The sequence below is a fragment of the Lingula anatina genome, chromosome 1, assembly GCF_051362555.1.
Source record: "Lingula anatina isolate TDL-2025a chromosome 1, LinAna3.0, whole genome shotgun sequence".
In the NCBI taxonomy this organism is placed as follows: domain Eukaryota; kingdom Metazoa; phylum Brachiopoda; class Lingulata; order Lingulida; family Lingulidae; genus Lingula; species Lingula anatina.
The window spans coordinates 55,756,737-55,783,671 of NC_141767.1; the positions used below are offsets into that span (position 1 = coordinate 55,756,737).

Here is a 26,935-nt window from a genome sequence, read left to right on the forward strand (position 1 = left end):
CATGCCCTATTTCAATATTTAGTCATAGCATTTTTATTTTCCACCTTATATTACATTTTTCATTTATGTTTCATATTATTTTGGCAGATAATATGATTGGTTCAAATGGATTTAGTTTAGACAACTGGAGGACTCCAAATAACCAATAACAAGCTCTTGCATTGCAATTTTGTGTCATTTATACTTAATAAGTAATGCCATCAACCTATTCAAATTCCTTTATATAGACAAAAAAGGAGAAAAAATATGTATATATACATATTCTTACAGTTCAAATTTTGTTCATGGATTATAGCAAAAAATTTCTCAAATAAATAGGGGTAAAGAGGCATAAGAGACTGCAAAATAAGAACTAAAGGGCATATTTAACCGTGTTTGGCCATAATAAACATCACTTCCTACCTCATCAGGCTCATTAATTGCCACCTGATCAGCCTCCACCACCTTGGTGGGACTGAGAGGGATTTCACAAGCCATATGTGAAGATGTAGGCTTGATCTCTGAGGAATCATCCAACTCTGAAGACATAATGCTTCTTCTAAATATCTGCTCTTTTAATTTGTTCAAAAAGTCTGTTACTACAGGCTGTATTTCTGTCAGGAACTGTTTCCCAGTCACATCAATCAGCTTATTTCAAAATGAGAACAACCCTGGTAATAGTACACTGTACCACTGTATACCATAAATTTCAAGAGCTGCAACAGTCAATTCTCTCTGAGAGATCCTCACTGTTTTCTAACTGTTGTGAAAGTGTTGTCCAGCTGACCACACCCTGGGTTGTAAAAATTTGTTTCAACCTGTCACATACAACTTGCAAGTGTTCAATTCACAACAGCTGGATAAAACAGCTGGCAGAGGCACTGGTAAAAAAATTATCAAATAGTAGTATGTGACTGTGGCACAAGGTTAGAGGTTATACACCAACAAGTTGCCAACAAAGTTGAAACTATTCAATCTCCCACAGAGGACCCGATTTTTATACTTCTGATAAACTACCATCCACCCAATAATAAAATGTTATCTAGTGGCCTACTGTAAATTATTACATATTCAGAGAATATTTTACAACTTATTTTGTGAAATTCATTTGAACAAGATAACAAAGGAATGTCCAATAACTTGGAGACACTGACATTCAATCTGGTTAATCTCCAATCATAATTATCCAAATAAACTTAATGAAAGAAGAGGAGATAAGTAGAGAAATTTGCCAAACTTGTCAAGTACCCAAATTTGTGTTGCTTGGGGTACCCTAAAGCTGTAACATTATGACCCTGATACTGTCTGACTCATTCCATTGTCACAGGAATCTGAGGCTGGGCTATGTTTACGAGAGAAATAGTTGTGTACACAACAAACAGGTTGTGGGCCATTTTTCCGTAAGCTTTCAGTTTTATTATCATGTCTTTTGCAAGAGGGTCCGATCACCATCATAAATTTCTAGTTTTTTAATCTCATGAGGCACAGGAATGTTTGTACAAAGGTGATACAACTGCTCAAATGCCTCTCGATAAGGATTAATGGGCATTATCAAAAGTTTCTGCTTCTAGCTCCCCCCCCCCCAAAAAAAAAAAAAAAAATCAATGATGCATTTTCAATTGAAGTAGATACTGAGAAGTAAACCCAAAAATTCCCTCAGTTAGGTAAAATCTTTTTGCTACTTACTCCTGCACTTGCAAAGGTATTCAGTTCCCAAAGGGTCGTGCCTTACCAGACATCTGCATCTACTGCTGCTACTGGGGATTAATTGACCATATAATTAAACTGATTATAATCTCATCAGCTATTGGAGTACAGTTTCTGTTTGGTCCCTAGGACAGGAGTGACCAGTGAGAAAGACAGGTTTATATATTTTTTTTTTATTTTTTAAAATCCATTTCATTGCAATCTTTAGTTTCACACAGATATTTGTGATAGCCATGGATGGAATTTTTTCCTCTCTTTTTCCTACTCATAAAAGATTAATAAAAATATATATATACGATTCATTAAATATGTAACATTTTTAAATGTTTAAAGTGAAACCAACTCAAAAACTCCAAAAAAGCACAATGAAAAAAAAATAACAACAGTCATCAACTTGTCCATTTTTTTCTAAAGAAATCAATACATGGACATTCATAGAGCATGGACTTTATATTCACAAACTGTCTATGAAATTTTCTCATACAACATGAAATATGCAATTTGTAAAAAAGAAAAAAATATGGGATCTAAAGCTGACTGAGAAATTGCCCAACTCCTCAACTCTTGACCTTGATTTACCAGGTGGCAGGGTAAATAAGATATCAGTACAAGCCTTAACCACTTGGAGGAAAATAACTTCAACTTTCCCACCTATACACAGCACATACTGCTGAACAATTACAGATAACAGAGGTGAAAAAGTCAGAACTGATGGGTAGTGAAAAAAAAAACTTATCCTCAAGAAAAATTTGTATTATTTAATTAGGTACTTAACACTTTGGTCATTTTCTAACATTATGACCAATGAGGGATATACAGATTTTTTGAAAAATTACAAGCCAATTTGTAAAAATTAACTTAACAAAATCATTGGTTGTGCTGACTTTTTTAACATCTCAGCATAATGTATGTACCCATATCTTTCTGTTATATAGAACATCAAAAATGATGTATTGCACAATATAATGATGCCACAGAATACACATCAGAGTCCAATTTGCATTAGCAATCAAGTTAAAACAACTTAATTTATTCTATCTCAGAAGTAGAATATGATAAAACTTTTTTAAAAATGCTCACCATTGGGTACATCAAGGTTGGTTGAATGTACAATACAGATTAGACTGATTCAGTGTAAATAAGGTACTAAGTTAAATCATCTACATTTTCGTTGTAAATACACTTTTATATCATATCATATAGTAAAAGAACAATTCAGATTAGACTGATTCAGTGCAGATATGGCACTCAATTAAACCATCTACAACTTCATTGTAAATACACCTATACCATATCATATTGAGTGCCCTTTGAGGATTAAAATTTCGACATTTTTTTATAATGACATGCAGTTTATTTTTTAAAATAAAAATGGAAAATGGAATATAGAACACTATATACTTAGTATATACTGCATTTTTATATAAGATACAACATACTACTTAACTCAATTAAATGTTTGCAGTATGAGGCACATTGAATACCATGATGCAGGTCTTCAACAGCTGCTGTCATGTGTCAGGTGATTAGCCAGCAGTAGTTGGGTTAAAACATCATTACATGGGAGCAAATGTTTCAGACTGAGTTATGTCCCTCTGTTTTTAGTTATTAATGAGACACCTCATTCATCTTGTTTTTTTTTTCTTCTTCTTTCTTTTTTAGGGGTGAGTTGGAGAATGTAAATCAAATATGAATAGAAAGAATTCAGGGATTCAAAATGGTAGTCCAAGGAGTTTGGAACTCCTTGGGTAGTCTAACAAATCTATATATTTCTACCTTCCTTTTATTCTCAGGGGCTTATGGAAGCCGTCTTCTGGTTCTTCCAGAAGGCGATTAGAATTTTTCAAGTTCACATTGACATGGCATCTAATTTTTTTCAGATGAAAGACGGTCAAAAATGGAAGATGGATCAACAAAGATAAATTTGAAAGACAGTCAGGAAATATCTCTGGATCCACCCTTGATTCTTGATAGCCCTTGCTTATGTCCAATGCCATGTTACAAAATTTAAGAAATAAAGTTGATTTCCAGATTAATAACAATTTCATAAACTCTTATATACAAAACACGGCTGCAACGTATGTTTAGTTCTGTTGTGTAATGTTTAAGAGCTGTCAGTATCGAATTCTAGTGAGAGACCCCTTTACCTACCTACCTGTGCTCTGCCTATAGTTATCACAATATAATTTGTTGCTGCTTATCATCTGAAGTTTCGGCAAAAAAAAAAAAAAAAAAAACATTTAGAGGGCAGTGCTATTTAATTGAAAGTCTGGAAGTTGGTGTTTACCAAATTTAAGAGGTGTGTTCAAATTTGAAATGCCAAGATTAATTGCAACAGTAGCTGGATTCAATCTAACATGTTTAATTTAAGTTGAATATTATCAGAAAGTAAGGAAAATTGAATTTCTTTAGTTAATGGACCTATATAACTGCATACGTACACAAAAAACAAGTCAAATTCTGTTTTAGCTGCCTAATTAGATCAAAAATCATTTAAGAAAAATCTAGTCAATCAACCAAATGACCAATCATAAGCACTATAAGTGACCGTTCACATGCAAAATCTATTTTCTAAAAATCTATTTTCTATTCGCGGTATCTTGTGATCACGGTCTGTGCCCTGAATACCCCGCGGCGTAATTACTGGCAGCACTTCCAAAGCTGTAATTAATTTTCGGCTGCGCTCAGAGTGATCACAAGATACCGCGAATAGAAAATAGATTTTTAGAAAATAGATTTTGCATGTGAACGGAGTCTTACACTCATCAGCATTATTACAAAGACATGGAAATCACATCTTATATTCAATTAGTGGCACTAATAATTTTATAGTACTACCCTCCTCCCCCCAACCTGCCTCTGTGTATGCATATTACATGCAGTGATAGTATTCCTGACCTTACAACACTTGACATGTGCAGATGCTATGTTGATAACGTCTAGTCTGATCAACCATGAGATATGGGTAAACGGACCTTAGACTGCCTTTTTGAACATAAACCAAGTGTTTGCTGGGTTTTAAAATGATCAGAAATGATCTAAATTTGTTTAAAGCAAGCAAACACTAATAACAACTTGAAAAATGTAATGAAAGAACTTAAATTTGCCTTATGTATGTTTCAAATCCCTTTTCTTCACATTTTCATCTACTTTAACATTTAACTTACATTAGCTAATAACTACCTTGAAATACATAACTGCATGGCAGTTGAATGCAAACAAGGGGTAAGACTTAAAGCAAAGTTATGAACATCTGCTCATACAAAATTATATTTCATTAAAAAATATATTAATTTGGTGGACACTTCATGCAGGAGAGCCATTAACACATACATCTTTCGTCATGGAGATGAAGATGCATCAAAACATGTAACATTTCATTAAGTATTACAACAGTGAACTAAGCAAACTTTACAGGCCCTAGATGGTGACATTCAACCCAGGTGCAAGAGATAGGTGTGGAAATGTCAGTTATCTTATTTTAGAGTGCCATTTCCCTAATACCGTGTGTAAGCAAAGGTTGCCACTAACTGCATGAGCAGTTAGAAAAACGGTACGACATAATTGCCTAACATCCTCTTGATATGCTGTTAAGTTTTATTTTTTCCCTTTTTATTCAAGGAAACTAAGAAAATTATAAAAACAAATTATAATAATGTAAAACAGATTATAAATAAAATCAATGTATAAATATTTTTTTCAATTTTGCACATAAATGCTCTTAAAAATAAATTCACAAACAGCTTACAAAAATTCAAACTTTTAAGTTTAGAAATACCAGTAGAAAACAGACTGGAAAAACATTCTAATGAGACCAATTTGGCATAGATAAATTTAAAGAAAACTGGGGACAACAGAATTTTATTCACATGATGCATCTATTCTTGCCATTCAAATAACAAGTCTGCTTAGAACTAGCACTGCATGCTGACTCATGATATGAGAACCTTAAAATCCAAAATCTATTTCACAATTAGCTCTTCAAAAGGTGTAACAGACAGACTCTCTTTGTGGTATAAAAAGTCCTTATTCATATGACTAAAATGTTCACCCCCGATTTAATTCAGGGGCATTTTAGCAAAGCAGGTCGTCTTGCAGCCATGGGAGAAGTCAGTTTTACCAAGAGGGGTAACTATTACTCCGGCTTTGGTTGATATGAGAAGTTTTACCTGTTCAGGTGAGTAACCTTTAACACATATCCAGTTGTTATAGCACCTAAGAGTGTAATTTGTCAGATACAGGCATGCCAGGAGTTGGACAGTGAGGAAGAGGTAGTTCAGACAATGACAACATGGAATATTTGTCTCAGATAGATCTGAACAAAGATTTGTCTGAAGAGGAATTCAGGAAAGTAAGTGATTTTATTCAAGGTTATTCTGATATATTTTCTCAAAGTGATGAGGATGTCGGTTTCACCAGTTTGGTTAAACACAGGACAGTCTTGTCAAATCCAGAGCCTTTTATGCAGAGGCATAGTAGGATTCCACTCTCTATGTACCAAGAGGTAAGAAATCACATTAGACATCCCTTAAAATGTTCAAACCAATGAACCAATGAACTGAATACAACTGACCATCTATTTAATTTGCTAACTTAAAAGATACCACTAGGAAATTATCCTCCACCCCACCCCTGCAAGTTCAAAATACACTTTGGTTTCTCAGTACCCAATAAATCTGCACTAAATGGTGCTACACAAGAAAAAACTTTCCTGGAATAAAATGATTCGACATGGACATGTCCTGGTACTGAATGAGGTATTCTGAACCTGCACTTCCTACAGATGGAAGGAAAGAAAATAAAAGTATGTCAAACAACAAATGAAATCAGAATTTATATAAAAAACTTACCCAACAATGCCAAAAAGGATGCAATAAGGATGAGGAACCTTTTGGTCTTGCTATTAATTTTGCCCGCACTTCTTCCTCAGACAAGCCCCTTTAACTCGGTGGTAAAGCAAGCACCCCAAAAGCTACTGAGAAGTCCACGGAACTCTGGTACTAAATAAGGCAACTCCTTACTTTGGTGAAGTGTGCAAAATATTTTCCAAGGTGAAAGGAGTTAAAGTTGGTTGCTATGCACTCGGTTCCAAGATTTTTGCACACGGCATGCTACGTAACTTTCTAGGAGCCCACCTGGATTTGTAGGGGGATGAGCACCAGAAGAGATTTCCAGAAAAGTTGAGAAACTGAATCACTTTGCCCACACATTACTTTTTTTATCTTTCACAAAATCAAATTCAGTGTCAAAAAGTCCAGTTCTTTCTAAGCTCACCCACTCTGCATCAACGTGTCAATATCAAGCTGTGCATTTTGTCTCAAACTATAAAATGTGGTGGAAGTATGTTTTACAGATTATCCACAAAAAACAACCTTTTAAAGTTCAATGACTCATTTCACCAAGCACCAAAGTTTTAAAAGTTGTTTGTGATACATGTACATAAACTGAAACCAGGCATCCATATTTTAAAAAATCTTCATTCCAGCACATGCTAAACAATGCATCTCTTTTTTCACTTTAAAATTATGAAAGTTTTGCAAGGACCAAGAAAATTTGAACTAACTATTAAATAATCAGCTTGAAAAGAAGGTTTAGAATGAAGTCCTTAGTAAATGCAGTTCATATAAATTTTAGGTTACTCCATGTTACTGTCCTAATCACTCTCATGCACACTTACCCCCACACACTCTCACACAAGACAAAATAAATAACATATACCACATGGAAAATGCTGCAACACCAATCTTGTCCAATACCTTTCAACAACAGCCTGGCACATGGATACCAAATGTAACTGTTAAGGCAGAGATTCACATTTCTGTAGAGATCTGTTTCACATTTTTGGTGAATCCACCATGGTTACTGCACCTCAGTTTACTGGTCAATTTCCATATGTAAATCCTACATTTATTTATGTAAACAGTTTCAACCTAAATCATTCACATAGCCCATCATATATGATTTTTCTTAGATAAAACTTTTTCATTCTTTGCGTAAATTGTGTGAATTTTAGCCGCCACTGAGTGTGTGGTGTAAGATTTTCATACTGAAACTCAACTTCTCAGTTTTTCCCAAAACAAATTCTGACATAACCACATTAGTTGTTAGATGCCTTTTGCATGGCCTGCAGGTGCAAATAATCAGGGAAATCATTACAGCATACAATGCAAGCTGGGATGGCATCATCAATTGCCTGCTGTGAATACAGCATACAGTGCAAGCTGTGAATGATATACTAGATCCTGGGCTCCATGTCTCTCTGCAGTCTAGACATTCTTTGGCCCCACTGCATATTTTGGGTTCCTCTTTTATCATCAATCCTATGTGCATTCATAATTTTCTAAATCTAGGGACAACTGGTACTTAATACATCAGTACACAATTATTTATTTCCATTTAGAGAAGATATAAAAATATCCAAGAATTCTTTTACAAAATTATGCCTATTAAAATATTTTTACCAATGGTTTTAATTTGTTGTAAAAGTTGAATCAATCATCAAAAATTTAAGTAAAAACTGCATGCAAATGTGATAATCAATCAAGATCATATCTAGGTGAAAATGTACGTTTGCCACGCATATAAAAAGAAAAAGCTTTCACCTATCATTTGTGGTTTAATGAGTAAATTGTTCACATAAAATAGTAGCCTCCACAATTTGAGAAAAAAACCTAAATATCTAATCAAGAATCTGTGTCCAAGATAATTGATTCTTGATTTCATAGAACACTGACAATGTAACATGAACAACTCAATGTCGTTTCCCACCTGTTGCAATAAAAAACATTTGCAACAGACTGCATCCTACTTTATGTGCCATGCCATGCCAGCCTTTGCCATCATTTTCTGTCCTTATAAAAAAACTATATCTTTTTTTTCTAAAAATTACATGTACTGGTATCTCCTGCAGTGGAAGAACATATACTCATGTACATTCATGTGCATTTATTTTTGCTTTTTTTACCTTTCATTAAAAAATCTTATATAGATATTTTCCAGAGAAAAAGAAAAAATAACAAAAGGGAAACATATTATAACAAAAGGGAAACAATATTAGAAAACATTTTATGACATTTTCCACTAAAAACTTATAACTAGAGTTCAACGACTTTAATATTAGATCAATCAATTTCTTTAAAATAGTTCAATGCAACTAAGTTTATACATTAAAATTTTTGAGAGCTGTTCCGTGTTTTGGAATAAATTCTGTATGTGCCTTAGGGCATGTGAGTGTACCTTCACTTCTGGCAATAAGTGTTTCAGTTTTTGTCCTTCTATAAAACATTTCACAACATAGATCATCACACCTACTTTGTAAAGAAACAGAATTTGTCATTTGTAAGAGGTCTGCATAAGATAAGGATATAGTATCTTAAAAAACCTTTTCTGGACAGATTCTATTTTTTTGGTTTGGCTTTTTGTTAGTCCAGGATCCTACTCTTGCATAGCATATTCTAGGGCAAGTCCTAAAACAGACATGTATGTCTTCAGAAAGTCATGAAACAAGAAACCCACTCTCTTTAAAATTCTGATGAAATGTGTTATCTGGCCAACTTTTGTGTAAATCCTGGCTTATATTAAGGCCCAGGAATAAGGCAAAATTCACGCTATGATTTGATGCTAAGTCACAGGTCACTAGGTTATCTTGGATGAATTTCTTGGTACCAGATTGTATGATAGTATTTTATATATGGATTTTTTTCTTTTCACGCCATCCCAAAAATATATTTCAAGATGTGGTCATCATCTCTTTGCACTCTGAAGATATTCCATAAGACATTTTCTTTGACATCAAACCATCATTTAAATTATCTAACTCTCCAGCTGTGTTTGTTTGCTCAATGAAGTCTAATTTTACATCAATACCTAAGGTGGCCAGGTGGGGAGAGGTGAAACAAGACATTACATGCGGTGCAAGAGATTAATTGAATTGAAGGTTGAAAATGAGATTTATTGAAAGAAATAACTATGCTATGGAGAAGAAATATATTTAACAACAATACAGCAAAATGCTGCAGCTGGGGATTAAATGCTAATTCAGGGCTTACTTTGGATTGCTTGTCTACATTAGTCAACAAACAGCTAAAACACTTTCAAATAGGGGACTCAAAATATGGAAGTGTAACATATGTGATGGTGTAAGAGGGTTCCCATGGGACCTGGATATTGTGAGATGTGATGTACTATATGGCCCCATTCAGAATAGATGATCTGAGTACTAACTGATCCACCGACTAAATATGGCCGACAAAACTCCAAAAGAGATGCTGCTGATTCCTGATGGTCTCCCTGCCTCCACACGTGCCATTAAACGGATTAAATCTCAGCTCTGAGGTTTAATTGCTAAGCCCCTGCTGCGACAGCGTGATTAGAGGTGGGTAGACCATCGACAATCAGTTGCATCTCTTTTGAAGTGTGGTCCGCCATATTTAGTCAGCAGATCAGTTAGTACCCGGATCATCTATTATGAATGGGGCCTGTGTATGTTAGTCATCCAGTCGTATTTCACATAAGATATAATTTTAATCTGTTGCTGGATTTATTATTTTGTCTAGTTGACGATGTTGCATCTCCCTCTTGTAGACTCTCAGCGGGTCCACTGAGAATACAGATGAACTATTCTTGGTCTTGTTATGTAATCTGTGTGGAAGATTACAACTATTCATTGAGGTACATCATTTGACTTCAATACCTTGTTTCCGAAATTGTTTTTCAGACATGCATATATACTGCCCCAAGTCTTTTCCACAAGACTGTTGCTTCAATTATCTCCTGGAGATGAACGTCTATGACAAGTTGTAACATGATCACCATATCTGATACAGCCACTAACAATTGATGATCATTTAGGAGAAGTATGTTTGGTTAAACTTTGCAAAGCACTAAGAGGAAATATCGCTGATTGGTCAATTTCATACAGTGTCTGTCTCACACACACCTCCAATCAAACAAACAAACAAAAAGTGCTTAGGACATTATATCTAGGGAGGTGATGAGTTACTTTAAGTTTACATTTTTTTTTCAAGTTTTTTCAAGTGACCCTAGATCTGCATTTCAAACTTCCTGCAAGTATTTTACATCCATTACGCCTCCAAAGTTCTAGTTCTGTTTTTTTTTCCTATACATTACAACTCAGTTGGAATGAACAGACACTAATCCAATTCCTGACTATGATTCAGTCTCATTTATGGATTATGTTTTTGCACACGGGATGAATTTGGAAGGTGTACAAGCACACTCATTTGCTCAGCCAGATTTCCAGGTAACTTGAAATGTCAATTGGCCTGTGGGTTATTTTTGGTAATTCCCTGGATCAACCTATTCTAAATTGCCAGGAAAACCTGTCATATATTCTAAGTTGCATGATTTAAGAATATGTTAAACTTAATTTTCAAGAGAGATTAGCAACCTCAAACCTGACACTCATACATGCTTGTCTATGAAGATACATATACAGAATTTTATCTTTGATCTGCAATGAAGACCAGAAGTAATTTTCAAGGCACATCTAACATTTAAAGTGTATGTAAGGTATCTGGAAGTAAATCACTTGCTAATCATGCCCTTAGTTACATATGTCATGCTTGTTTGTGTTTATGTGTCTATGCAAAGTGGACTTCCATAGAGCACCTGCCTAATAATTAACAGAAATTAACATGAATATTTGATTTCTCTGAAAGTATAAAAACAAGCAAAGACATATACATGGGAGTGGAAATTTTATAAAGGAATATAAAAATTTTGTATGTGCATTATTAAGTGTCCCAACTGGGTGGTTGTCCTAGACATTCCCCAGGGGAGTATGCCTTGCCTAGGTGATATACATCTTATCTTAGTTCTGTGACATATAACAGTGTATTTACAGCCTTAGGAAAATAAGCCACCAAAGCTGTGAAAAACTTTTATCTTTTATGCTTTTTAGGACATATCCTTCAACCTATAAGAGCAAAACACTGATACTGTTCAGCTAGCACACATGTATATATGCGAGTAAGAAATACAAGATGATCAAACCAACATGCACACAAGCGCTTCTACTGACGTCATAAACACATCTTCCACATAACATACTTAGACACTAATGTGACTTTTCACCCTTTAACTTTGCTAAAGCAGCCATTTCCAGCATGGCTTAAATTTCCATATCCAAAACGGCCCACTCACTACTACAAATTTTGCACACGGCACTGTACTAGTGGGCTGTAGACACCACAGGTATCAGTTAAGGCTTAGACCTTTGGTAACAGTAAATTTTCACCTTTAATGAGTACTTCTGATCTGCTGTAGAGTGCAGAGCTCTATCAGCTGCCAGATTGAATAAAATCTCTGTAGTGGTATACCATGAACATTTAGTTTATGTACACAAGTAAAAATTACCCATTCAATTATATATAAGACTTTAAAAAATACAATTACATTGAATATGAAGCATCAATAATGAATAATACCAAGGCAATACATATGCACATTTATCCATTTCAAATGAAACCCAATTATACCCAAGACAAACAAAAATCATGTTTATTTTTCATAGGTAAAACTGCAGGTACATGTAATTTGTGTTCCAACAGTACAAAGTAACTACTTAGTAACTGCTATTTCAATCACCTCCAAAATAAATATATAATCTCCATTTTTCCCAATAAAAAAAAAAAAGGCAGCAAAGTCTCCACCCAATGCCGTTTCACCCCTAAATTTTCATTCTATAATGATTTAGTTTGTTGATTATTGATTATTGATTGATTAATGATCCGGATCACCACCAAAAACTAATCATCTGTTCCTTGGCCCACTTCTGACAGTTCCAGAAAATTCCATCAAAATCGATCCATAACTTTTTTAAAATTTTTGATTATTGATTGATTATTGATCCTGATCACCACCAAAAACTAATCATCTTTTCCTTGGCCCACTTCTGACAGTTTCTGAAAATTTCATCAAAATCAGTCCATAACTTTTTCTGTAATGTTGCTAACAGACAGACAGACAGACAGACAGATAGACATACAGACAAACTAACGGAACCAAAAACATAACCTCCTTGGCAGAGGTAATAATGAAGAATTATTACCATATCAATATAGCAATTTTTCAAGTTTTTACAAATGCAATTCCACTCTGCAAATTCTCTTCAAAAAAAAAGTTTGCTCCTGTGTAAATGAAACCCAAGATCTGTTTTTCCTACAATGCAATGATGGGTTGTACACCATCTAGTGCTAACAGACACTTTCCCAACTTTGCTAGACTCAAAACTAATTGTAATTTACAGGGAGAAGCTGTGCAGACATACCATCCAAGGAAAAGTATTTGTACAAATGCAATTTCCAGAGGAAACCAGAGTCTGAAATGTAACAGCAACCCTGATGTTGCTGGAAGAAATTTTTGACATTTGAATATACCTTGATTCTGGCACATCATACTGTATTGAGGTTAGATGTATTCAGGCTCCAAATATTAAGCTCAATCCACATATTATTAGAAAAGTCAAGGAAAAAAGGTCAAGGAAAAGAGGTTATGTCAGTTAAGCTAGAATTTTTTATGTGGTCTGATTCTAACCATTTTCAGGTCCTCCACAAGATGGTCAATTTTCTTAACTCCGGAAGAGTATCAAAAAAATATAACTAAATGGTCTAGAAAAGTTATACCACAATAAGCAGACATGGACTGCAATCTTGTGAAATATGTGTCATACAACTTAATAACAGACCAGCTTTTTAAGTTCCATCTCACATTTAGTGCACTTTAATAGAGGGAGAGAGGGGGAGAGGGGGAGAAAGAGAGTAATTAAATAGACTACCTAAGGTTATTACAAAACTTTTACCTGATATTTGATGTCATATCCTTAAAGGAAACACCAATTAAGGTAAGACATGGCTGAGGTCTAGGTCAGGTTATAATGATATACTTAATATGTATTATGACTGCCCATTTTTTTTACCTGCATTAAACCATAATCACAAATTTGAAATACCTCACTTATTCCATTATCCACCTTTTCAAGACATCTCACATTTAGTTACTTACAAAATCATACTTTCTGATATGAACCCAATAAATCAAATTAAAATGTTACTAATAAAATGTTATTTTGGGAAATTCATTGAGCATATTACTGGTGTATTGATTAATGAAGAGTGGTATGAGAAATGAAGTTATTGCATATAATGTCAAAACTACACAAATCAGGATTAATGCAACTTATGCCCACTGTGGTATGTCTTTTAACACCTAAACCTTCAACTTCTTCATTGCATCATACAGTATATCCCACTTCATTTTCAAACAAATAAAGGATCAAATGTATAGAGATAGGTAGATGGGTGCCAAGTGGGAGGGTAGGGATAACAGACAAAGAACAAAAGCAACCTCTGACTTCCAAACTTATGGTTAAAATAGAAATGTAGAAAGACAGACACTTTCAGTCTATATCAGCATCAGAAATAAAATGACAGCTTAATTGTGCAACAAGTGCTGCAGACACACATGAACAGAGAGAATCTGATTGACCTATCTTGTCAAAACTGCACCCCAGATGGAACTTACTTTATTTGTCTAACCTCTTCATGGTTTGGGGTTGGAATCTAAGTGTCAACTTAAACAGCTACACATCTAAATGAGTGCTACATGCTCAAAGTGGTGCATATGTATCTTCTTATATGAAGCACTACCAATGTTATCTGTAAGTGAGACATTCCAGGAAACATTCAAAAGTTTTTGGTTGATATATCATGTGCCAGCCTGCTTCAGCAAATGCCCAGTTCCCACCTACCCACATATGTTGAAATGTTAAACTTACATGTATGTGTGTGTGTGTGTGTGTGGTCTTCATTGCTTTTACCTTCGCTTTTATATCAATACTTGTCATCTCTGTTTATTTATTGGATAAATCTGATTTCACTTAGCATGCATTAATCATTCTTAGTACTTTCCATTTATAGAACAGGGTTTCATCTTCATTAAACTCTCTTGCACATATGACATGTCTTATAGTCCCTGTAAAATGTAAAATGTTCCTTAGGGTTCAATGGGAGACAAAATGATTTAATCTAAAAAAATGGTTCAAATGATGATTACTCTCAGGGTTTATTTCAGTAGTCCAACAGAATGTAAAAATGTTAGATATTGACCCTAGTTCACTCTATCTGTTTTCCATATAGGCAATGCTTCAACAATATGATTGCTATCAAACTTTCACACCAATGAAAGTCTGAACAAAAAAAAAAGCTTTAAACCAACAATCTTTCCATGAATTAACCTTTGGTTTAAAAAAACCTTTAAATTAAAGAACATTTGGTCTAAATGTGACCTACATCCACTCTCCAGCACGACATTAAATGAGATGATCAAAATAAAAATTCAGATCATAAATTTAACTTTATGTGACATTTTCACAAATGTTATAAAACTGTTTTACTGTCAAATAAATGGGATTCCCATCTTCTGGAAAAATACACATAAAATATGCACTGCCAAAAATAATTTTCTATAAAAATGCAAATAACAATGTAGACAATTTTGAAATATCACGTGAACCTAGTTCAAAGGTAGATGTGAAGCACATGATAAAAAAGAGGAAATACCACTGAAGTCCTTTCCCCTTATCATTAACTATTACATCCACCTAAAAATACTGTAAATTATCTCCAATAATCTGATTTTACACTTTCTTAGAGTACCTTTCCTGCTGTGCTCAATAGCAATTACTACAATCTCCGGTATTATGGACATATGTATAACCTTTACATAGCGGGGCTAGTCAATACTTCAACCATAAGAGAAATGGGAGTTACCTTTATCTAATTTATATTGCTGTGACTAAGCAAATTTTCCAGGTTTGGGACTATTACTAATGGCCAAGCAATATTAATTATTGAATCTGAAAAATCTGAAACAACCTTACTTGCCTTTAACATTAAATATCTTAGAGTCTATATAGTCTGCTATAAAATAAATATACTTTAAGCAATAAGGTTTTAAAATTCCTATTCACAGATAAACATTCACTTCAAAACTTGGAATAAAATTATTGATGAGAGTAAACTTAGTACAGAATTAGACTTGATCGTGCCACAACGAGGAACTTAGTTTAAAACACAAAGTTAATGTTCTTTTAATGGATTTGTAAGATATAGCAATACAATGTTATCACACAGATGCATTTTGTCAGCTTCTTTACCCATTCACACACAAACACGCAAACATACATGTACATGTACATTGACTATGACCCTTTCTTACCTCATCACAACCTTCACATCGAGGCTTATAAATTTCCGCAAAATGGCGCTGACAATATAGTTTCTCTTCCTTTTGACAGTAAACGAGATCAACAAGCAGTTCATCACATGTGTTGCATACAAAGCATGCAGGATGCCAGCAGACAGGGGCTTCCACCTTGGGTGCAAACACTGCCATGTCCCCCTTCTCTATCAAACCTTCACATTTGTGGCACACCTGTAATAAAAGGAGTATTATCATATAGTTTTGTCAAAATGATAAAGAAAAAATGTATCTTTATTGCTTTAGATCAAAATCTTAGTAAATTGAACCTTGACTCAATGGTCAAAAGGTGCAAACATTGCTTACCATTGGTTTGCAGATGTTTTCTAATTTATTACTTGGTATGTATATCAATGACTACTTTAATGACTATTTTAAACAAGAGAAGTGAAAATCAGCACCTGAACTTAAACCATAGCTGATCACATGACTAACATGTCATACAATGTAACGGAATTTTTTTCTAAAAATTCTGGAATCCAAAGAGATTGACATTAAAAGAAAGATCACAAGGCTATCAGCATCTGTTGTTATCAACAAATCAATCAACTAAACAGCTACAACAGTATCTTGGCCTTTACATCACCTATTGGTCAGTTAGCTGAAAATGGGTCTGAAGAAGGTCACTGACAGTGACACACAAACAAAGCATAATATCTTCATTGTATGTAATTTGAGAACTTCTCACTGACTAATTGCAACAGTTGATATTTAAAGCACAATGGCACAGCCAGCTGCAATCTCAATGAAGAAACTACACACATAATCAATTCAGTCCTCCTACCAGATCTTCCTTCACATAATCTTGCACAACTCCAAGCCCCATGGCTAATTCATTGCGTAGCTCGACAAAATCCCTGAAGTTCTTCTTTTCTGCAGCACTCTTAAGACTCCTGCAGTACTCTTGGCAGAGATCCTGCCGTGGAAGTTGGTAGGTGATTTGCTGGTCCCGATATTTTTCTCCCTGGCTACCTCGCCGTGGCACTTTATCATTTGGAAGTTGGTCCATATATTCATCTATCTGTTTCAGAGAGTATAAAATAAAGGATAAATTATCAATGCTCTCATGCTTTCAGCTAATAATTACTTTTGGACACAAAAGGGTAATATCTTCAACAAAAAAATATTCTCTTAGCTTATTCTGTCCTGAGATTGTCCAATTTTCTCACCCTTGGGAATTTATGGTCAAATCATTTTTCACTATAAAGCCATATTTCATTCATTTTCATTAAAAAAATTTAAAATGATTACTATAATCATACTGCCATTAAGGTTCAATGCACTAAGCAGATTATATTGGGAGAAACTATTTATTGTAATTTTTATCAAATGTTGTATCAGATATCATAATGATCATCTGAGTAGCAATTTTTATGACAGGCGATATGTATTATTTCAAAAGAAAACAGGATTCCTTGCTAAGGGAATAAGGATATCTCAAATGACCACTTTCACAGTATTGTACAGTACAGCTTTATCTAAAATGTATGTACACTTGTATTAATTACGTTATTATTAGAATCAAAGCACATATCTTTCTTTTTTGACAACCAATTGAAATTTAGTGCAATATGAACATATTTCAAAATGAGATAAAGTTAAATTCTCAGCCAGTAAAGAATAAACAGGTAAACAATTAACCTGCATTAAGAACGATAACTTTTCAATTTTGCATATGCTGTTTGAAACATATATTCAAGTAGATAAATATATAAATATATGATACAAATGACACAACTGAATGAATTTCTTTCTTACTCCAGGATAAATATATAATGCAACTTGTTCTTAGACTTTTTTTAATTGTCACATCCATTTTAGCATCAATTATACAAGTTAAGTAGAAGAATAATCTATATCCTTTTTATCAGATTAACATTTCACCATGCTCATTATAGATTTTTGAGGCTTACAGAACTGATTAAGCTAGGTGTTAATCTCATCCCTTCGCATGTTTTAATTACTTTCTGTGGACACTGTGGTTTTGTAAAAGGCAGGGTAAACCATAAAGCATATCTACATAGTGGCAGGTATCTAAGCTACAGTGTTTCAAAAATAACATGGTCCTTAATCAAATATAAAACAGGCCACACATCACATTAACGATATCAGTTTCCAACACAGTTTGAAATGACATCACTCAAATGGATGCCAATTTCCTAGAACTTCTGTTGGGAGGAAACTTTCAGTGCCATACGAAAGGGAAAAAAGCAGATACAATATCTCATATTCAATTCTCCACGACTTCCCAGGTTTAATTACTGAGTGAAGTATCCCCGAGCAATGATTAAAAAAGGTATCTGTACCATGAATCAAAAGCAACCAGTGTTCACTAAAGCCCTTTTTTATGACGTGTGCTTTTTCAAAGAAAGTATTATGCCTATTGTTCAGGAAAAAATTGTTTGAACTTTGTGGCAAACATCATAATTAATATCCTTGCCTTACTTATTGTCATTTGTCATTTATCTAATTACTTAATTTCCATCCCTTTTGTTGTGTTTATGTACGCAAATAAGCATTGTGGTTTTATTTTTCTAATTTTAGAACTGCTCAGGAAGCTTCTTGCCTTTCTTTTTTTTTTTTTTTTCTTATTTGTCTTTGTCCTTTGTATCCAATAAAATTTTCTGACATTAAATGTCTGGTTTTCTGAAACTCATGTAGGTAATTTAGCTAAAACAAATAACGTCCTGGAGCTACCCCAGAAGATTGTGTAAAATAATAATTTCACCTAAATTATCTCTAAACAGATTGAAAAATTATGGAAATTGTTTAAAACAATAAATGCCAGCCATACTTAAAGCATAATTCTGATTAATTTTGGGCAACTAAAGACAGTCACAAGAGGACAGTTCAGTCCATTTGGTCAATACAACAGTAGTCAGTGTGTCTGCCCGCCTGGTCCTGAGACGCATTATGTAGGCAAAACTCTAGTAAATAAACATCTATTTGTAAATTCCTGAGATACTCTTCCAGTGATAGATAAAGAAAAATTATCTGTAGATAGGGGTTCAAAGAAGTTAAATGGTAAAATTTACACTTTTGCAAAGCAAGCTGTTTATTGATGGCATACACTAACTAAACCCACAGAGTTGGTGAAATAGCATTAAAATCAAACCTCATCACATATAAATTATAACATGATTTCCAACAAGAAATGAAGGCTCAAATAATGTGGTTGTAAAGCCAAAGAGGTGTAAATGTTGAAAGTATTGTAATCCTTCACTTATTAAGTTTCAAATGTATGTAACCCACCTCTACATATGAGAACATGCAGATACCAACATTCAAAGCTCCTGCAAACAACAGGGACTGACTTACCCTGTCCATGGCCAGGCCGAGTGGTGCCCATGTATAACCCATCTTATATATCTTGTCCTTCCCTAAACTTTGAGCCGTTTCAGGAGAGCTCTGCCAGCCAATTCTGTCACTGATGTTGACAAAGCCATCATTATATATGTCATGGTCATATCTGGCACACTTGCAGTTTACACAACTTTTCCTGTAAAAAAAGCATAAAACAGTAAATGATTTTTATCAGTCTCTTTGAATCCAGACCTTTATGCAGTGTAGTCACTGTGCAGTTAAGTGTTTGAACTTTGAGTTCTACCTATAACATGCATTTTCAGAACAAGCACAGTGAGGTCAGATATATGCCAGATGTCAAAAATGATTTTTGTCTGTCATCTGAGAGAGAGAGAGAGAGAGAGAGAGAGAGAGAGAGAGAGTAATTTAAAAAAAAAGTTTTTTGGCAAAAAAAACTCATTCAACTCTTCAAAGCATAATACTGTATAAAATGCTACTCTCTGACAGCTAAAGATAGATATGCCACCAACATTTTCTAATGAGAATAATTGTAAGTGAAATTATATCTGCAAGTATATCAATCTTGCATTAGATTAATTTCCGCAGATCTGACTAGTTTTACCCACTCATCTGTTAGAGAAGATTTTAGGATATCAAACAGTAGCATAAAAACAGTTTAACATTTTTCCCTCCATGTCTGAGAAATAATTAAAGCACATTTTAAAACATTTAGATTATGTTTTCACGTATACTCCCCACAACTTATCCTCTATCAGGGTCACAATTTTTTTAGCAGATATTTCTCTGGTTTTCACTAGCTGAGCAAATTTCTGTGCTGAATTTTTTTTTTTTTTTTTTTTTTTTTTGGGGGGGGGGGGAGGCACAAAACTGATGTCATAACCCAGCTGGCCTCTGGTGGGGAGTACCCACACCTGTGTACCCAGCTGGTGAACAATTATACACACACACATTGGACTACTAGTATGTCATTATGGTGATCTGAATTTCAAATCTTTCAGTATCGCAATTTCATTGGGGGTCTACAAAATAAATACATTTCGTATTATGATGATTTAACGTGCACAATATCAGATCTCTGGAAGGAGGGAGGGGATGAGAGGTCAGGTGCATTTGCATCAAACTTTGAAATGGCCAAAAGGTATGTGTAATTCACTGTACCACTTAATCTCTGCACCAGAATCAAAACTGTGACACATCTTTAACAAGGGGAATTTCCAAGGTGCTTCCCTATGAAAGAATGTTTAATTTGAAACAAAACAAGACATTTTTTCAAAGATTAAAATTTGCTACACATTAAAAAAATGAATTTGAAAAGTAAAACATTGTATGTGATGGATGCAAATCCCGTTCTAGTTTAAAACAGTATAAACAGATATATAACAAACAGATATATAATTTTAAAAAACATACTAGATCTATTCCATCAATACCAGTACATTTTGAAAAAAAGAAATTAAGGTGTTACCTAAAAAAGCATCCAGCAGGAAATGCATAAATAAAGCACAAATGCATTCATGTGTTCATCATCTTCTACAAAACACTTAAAGATAACTAGAGAAATAAAAAGGCAAAATACCAGTTCATTTTCAGTCTGCCTTTGAAGAAGATGAATAACAAGCAAGATACCAAGAAATAATCTTTGCTGTAATCTGTCAAAAAGCCAACTGTTCCTGGAATATGGTCAAGCTCTTGAGCTCTTCAATTGTCTTTGTAAATCAATTGTTTCTATGCCAGAAGATTAATTGTTTTAAGCAGACCATATATCAGGGAGTTAATGGTAAATAAAGCACTTCACCTAAACCTCTGTTCTGATTGATTGCGCAAATCTGCTTTCACAACAGTGAACCAGCCAAGTTTTGTTTAAGCATTACCTTTAAATGTTTCTGATATTGCCAGATGGATGGGAGAACAAACAAGGAATGGATGAGGGACACGGGTATGAACTGGGGTTTACTTTATGACCAGAAACCACGTGTATCATTACAATGGAAAAAGAATAAATATGAAAGAAAAAGTAACCAATCTCAATGAATCTGTTTTGCTCAAATTTTCTGACACATTGAAGAAAATTAATATAAACAGTTGTTGAATAACTTTTCATTGAAGAGCTACCATGTAGCCAACTATGGCATCTTTGTCTCACAGGCCTAAAATCAACAATATCTACTGATTAAGAAGAAAATGTTGAATGGCGTATACAAAAACAAAATTGATCTTTATATAACAATATATTAAAAGTGTATAACAGAAAATGCATAGAGAAATTATGCTCATTTTCACCTGGTATTAACTACAAACTGTCCTAAATTATATCCACTCAAGGACAGGTAAATAAGAGACCATTCCCAGAGACTATCGTACTAACTTTGGATGGAACTATCTCTAAAGGGATTCTCACTTAATTGCAATTAACTTGGGCAGCTTAGATGTCTGTTATGCCTCCTGAAGCTGATAGGGGGTAACTATGGTTTAGCAGCTTTAGTAGGCGTACCAGATGTCTAAGCCACTTGAGCTGAAAGCAATTTAGACCCCGTGGAGATGGACCGATTCTGTTAGATCCATCTAGGGATGGGAACCCAGTCTAAGTCTCTATACAGCTGCAGTAACAATGCAATAAAATACTTTGTTTAATTGGGGAAAAAAGAAGACTTTTCAGAAGCACCAACAGATGATAAATGATTTTTTACATCCTGTTTAAGCTTTCAAAGATGGTAATATGTCTGTGCAGAGAAAGTGATATAACTGAACCTGGTACTATAAAATCCCTGACAAATTAATTGGTCAACACATTTTAGCTCATGAACCACTGAAATCTAAAACACGTCTTACTACATAGCTGATGTACACATTTATTTCCTATACCCAATTCTTACCTCCAAACATGAGGGATGAACCCAGGGCATCTTTCTTCACATATAAGGCAGGGCTGTCCTTCATCTACTTCATTGATGACAACTCCCTAGGGAAAAAGACAAGAAATAAAACTTTAAACACCACAGCACTATTAATGATTTCAGTAATGAGAAAGTTTCTACCTCACATTAGGCCAGGTGGGAGAACTGAATATTTGCTTGTCATGCTTGGAAAATCATCAAAATATTACTGAAATGAAGCTGTAGTTATATTTTGAAATGAAACAGTATTATCATTATTCAGTATATAATCAAATAATACCATGCAGTAATTTTTTTCAAGAAAAAAAGGAAAAGTTCTGGAAAAATAGGCAAAATAATTTTTTCTGTGTATTCAGCTTCTCATTTACAGCAAGATGTAACTAGAAGCACATACGAATGTTGACCTGGAATGACCAACCAGGACCTTATATCAGAGGGGATGGTAACCACTGTGTCAACATGTCTCTACGCTATCAACACATTTGATGGACATAACCTTGAACTAAAAAAAAAAAAGATGATGGGCCATGTTCAGGATGGTCCAAAAACATTGTTGGCTTCAAATGTGTTACAAGATGACAAATTTAAACTAATTTACAAAGAAACTGCATGACTTGAATTTCAGTCTCTCTCTCTCTCTCTCTCTCTCTCTGTACATCTTCATCAATCAGTAATTTAGACATCTAACTCACAGATGGATCCATGTGAGTTTATTGTAAAGCAATCTTTAAATATCTTATAACTATTGAAATGTTCAGCAAAAATTCTTAAACATGGCTTTACAGTTAACACAACACCACTCCATTTGCTTTTCTCCATTTGGGTCAGAAATATTCAGATCCTGGATCCAGTTTATCAGAAAACAAGGATAGCACACTTCAATAAAAAAAAAGTTAAAATCACATTAGAAATTCTTAAAATGTGACATTTCTGTATTCAAAAAATAAGAATCTGGCTTTTAACCATATTACATATGTTTTAAAAAGATTATGTTATTATTGGAACCAATTAGCAATTACCAAATTTGACTAAATAACATCACCACAAGCAAACTAGTTGCATTGACTGCATTCACATTCAAACATCATACCAGTTGGATTGATCCAATTCTGCAAGGGATTCTTGCTAAATTGCATTCAGTGTTATCAGTTTTATTGTCTGACACACCTCCCTGAGTAGCTAATTAAATAGTTAATTACCCCCTACCAACTTGAGAAGGCATGTCAGACATTTATAGTAAGCCAATTACAGTGATTGCACTTAGGGAGAATCTCCAGTAGAGTTGGATCGGTCCAGCTGGTATGATGGGTTTATCTGAACACTCCCATTGAAGTGGATAATCATTCTTAGTATTATTAGCATCACATTCAGTGGGTGCTTGCAAAAATACCACTAAGTGTGTGCTCTAGAAGTCTTCCACAGATAGGAACTGCCTTATCAGAACTAGACATTCATTGTATTTTCATGCAGCTCAATGTGCTATATAATGTAAACACTTCAGTGTACATGTACTATTTTCTGGATCCTCAGCCCACCTGTATGCTTTTGTGTACATTTGTTTTGTATATGTGAGTGAACAAAAACGGTTTCCACAATTAACTTCATATTTGTAGTGTAAAATAACATTTGTAAGTTCAAACTGCTTAATTTTTAGTAATCCATTCCAAAGAAAAAAAAATTTAATTGAATTTGGGATATTTCCAATATAACATCTGTAACTTTACATTGTACCTAAAGGAGTAAAAAAAATATTATTATGCAATTAAGAAAAGCAAAGTAAAGCTATTTTGCCCTACTCTATATTCATGCCTTTTTACAACAAAACAGTACAGTGCTTGGTGGAATTTCAGTACAATCTCAAATCTTTTCATCTAATAATAAAGATTAGATTAATATCTTATTGTTGTAAATGGCAAAGCAAGGAGTTACCAGTATAACACCTTGGGCAAACTGAACTGTTGATAGACCAATGCCCATTATGGTATACCTGACAAAGTTATAAGCAGAAAAATATAGCCGGCAAGAATGAAGTAAGGGAAAATTACAGGAAAGTCCTGAAAACCATCCACATCAAGACAGGGGGCCAGTCTCGGCAGAAGTGATGGTGCCATGTTCTGCTAGTGCTAGACATAGAAATATTGGAGGTAAAAACTTTTTCAATATTAAGCTGTTGACTGAAGAAAAAATTACTTCATTCTTATAACATAAAACAACTGATGAAATTCTTTTCTGATAGTTGACAAGAACAATTCACACAGAACTTTGAGAATCAGGGTACCTACATATGATACCATAATAACTGCAGGCAATTTTCTATTCTTCAGCTCAAGTGCAACTGAGAAGATAATTGGTAGGTTGATTGTATGGCACAATATCAATCACTTGTTCTAAAATGAGTGGAAAAATGACTTTGGTGTAAAAATATACTTTTAAAAATTAGGACATGTTATGTACGCAGAGCACATCTTATGAAGTCACAATGCAGGCATGATTCAGTTTTCAAACAGCATGTTTTCAGTCAACAGTCAAAAAAAAAAAAAAATCCTATCCTATCCTATGCAAACAAAAGTATCCAAACTTGGATTTGCCAAAAGCCATAAGGACTATGTTTCAACAAATTTCTGTGCCATTTTTATCATGACCTAAGTTTGTAATGAGGCCAAGGTGTTTCATGACTTGAACATTTTCTTTTTGAGAATTTTTTTTTTGCTCAGTTTTAAATGTCAGCTGTGGCAGGTAATCTGGGCAGTATGCAGGATGCATTTTAATGTTCAACTCCATACTATTTACTTCAATACATTTGCATACACAGATGCTAATAATTTGCCCATAAAAAATTAAGTAGTCAGGGGCATAAACCATACATGGTCATAAATTGTTAAAGATGTGAAAAATGATGAGATAATCTGGCCTTTCATCAAACCTTGACCATGTATTTATGACCAGAGAGAGGACACCATTATTAGAGTTCTTTGTTTCTAGTTCCCTACAACTAACAGCATTAATATATTAAATAATTTGGCACTATAAGCATTACCTATGTAAATAATCATGTTAGGACAGTAGTGAGAGAAGTCAACTGAGCAACTGTACAGTTTCTATCATAACTTACATTAGCACTTCAAATTTTGTTTTTTGTTTAATAAGGTCTCTTATAATGTATATAATCTAAAAATATCCACTTTAGTGGGATTTGAATCTTATCTGTAGACTATAATATATTTTTATAAACATAGTAAATTGTTTATGTACTGAGTATGTAAGTGACTCATGTTGTTCCTAGAAACATAATAAGATGACAAACTTCATGATTTTTTAAATACTGAAACCATTACTTGCAACACATACATGGCACCAATGTTCAAACCAATGGTCTCTGCAATTCTAGCTGTCTATTGTCGCATTTACGGAAAAAGAATGGATGATCTGCGGACTAACTGAACCGTTGACTAAATATGGCTGACCTCGCATAAAAGCAAGCCTCACAAATCCCCTGTTGGTCTCCCCACCCCCACACACATCATTAAACAGAATAAATCTCAACTTTAATTGCTATGCCCCTGCAGTGGGGGCATGAGTGGTGGCGGGAGACCATCAAGGAATTAGTTGGCATTGCTTTTAAGTGGGTCGGCTATATTTAGTCCACAGACCTGTTAGTCAGTGGATCAACTAGTTCTGAATGTGCTCTAGTAAGAGAATAACATAATGTGAGTGCATTTAGTTTCCTTAAAACTGTTTCCAACTCTCTTCAGATGGACAAATTAAACCTTTAAAAGTTTTTTTTAACTTTGTTAAATTTATGAGACTTTTAAAAATGAAAAACAGGCTGAATGCAATTTAAAATGTAAAAGACGTCTGGATTATACATAAATGATAAATGACTATCTGTGGCATTTGTGTTGAGGCCTAGATACTATAATCACTCATTTACCACTGAAAATGTCTTCACCTTTCTCAAAAAAATAATCACTTTATTTATCATATTATTCACAAGTAAGTTAAGATGTCCCCCACAGTCACTACAGTCTACATAGGCTTATCATGAGTCTGCATCTGCCTGCAAACTGTTGGGACTACTATTTATAGCTACAAAGGGATCTTGCTACTGTAAGTAAAAGTGCTTTTGGTTTTATTATACATGTTAATTTTGACGGTAACATTTATATATGTGTTTCATAGTAGGCGTTATTGGAAAACCATTATGTAAGGTCGCTGAAATCGATTTATAGATAAGATTTAAAGAAATAACTGACTTATGAATATCAGAAGCAACCTTGTTCCACAAGTTCGACTATTTTTTAATCATAAAATCCTTACTATGATAAGAAGTTACAATTTATTTCCTCAATTAGCATAAACTTCATGTTGTTTAAAACAACTGTGCACCCCAGCTGTACTTCACATCCTTAAATAATTACACTGACATAGGAACAATCATTTACACCTTAATGCATCCTATAATTAGTAATCAAATGGTCCAAAGACATCACTTCAGACTAACAAAAAGTTTTAATTTCAGCAAAAAAAAAAAAAAAATTCTCACCTGTCTTGCCATTACTTAACCTCCAATCTCTTTTCCACAACTCATAGGAGTAATTTTTTTCCTTTCTTCTTCATAAGGAGATAAGTCCAAAATCACCTTAAAGTTAACAAGGAACTACGTACACATTGGTAAGTGAACTATGTTATGGACTTAAATGTTTTCTAAGTGAAGGTCTGCCTTCCAACTGTGTTGATTCAACCAGGAAAGA

The 26,935-nt window shown here is 34.1% G+C and overlaps 1 protein-coding gene across 6 annotated transcripts in view; it reads right to left on the reverse strand.

Annotated features, from left to right (window-relative positions):
- Positions 1-26,935, reverse strand: part of LOC106167044 (four and a half LIM domains protein 2) — a 49,669-nt gene that overhangs the window by 15,354 nt on the left and 7,380 nt on the right. For 4 of the 6 annotated variants that reach the window (XM_013545717.2, XM_013545720.2, XM_013545718.2 and 1 more), the window contains exons 2-5: positions 22,164-22,249; positions 19,285-19,465; positions 16,751-16,987; positions 15,925-16,140 (exon numbers count right to left, since the gene is read on the reverse strand). In XM_013545717.2, the coding sequence (XP_013401171.2) occupies positions 15,925-16,140; positions 16,751-16,987; positions 19,285-19,465; positions 22,164-22,249 (720 nt within the window). Of the gene's footprint in view, positions 1-402; positions 661-6,536; positions 6,704-15,924; positions 16,141-16,750; positions 16,988-19,284; positions 19,466-22,163; positions 22,250-26,935 lie in introns of those variants that run through there. The other 2 variants (XM_086999642.1, XM_086999641.1) reach the window with 2 other exon arrangements.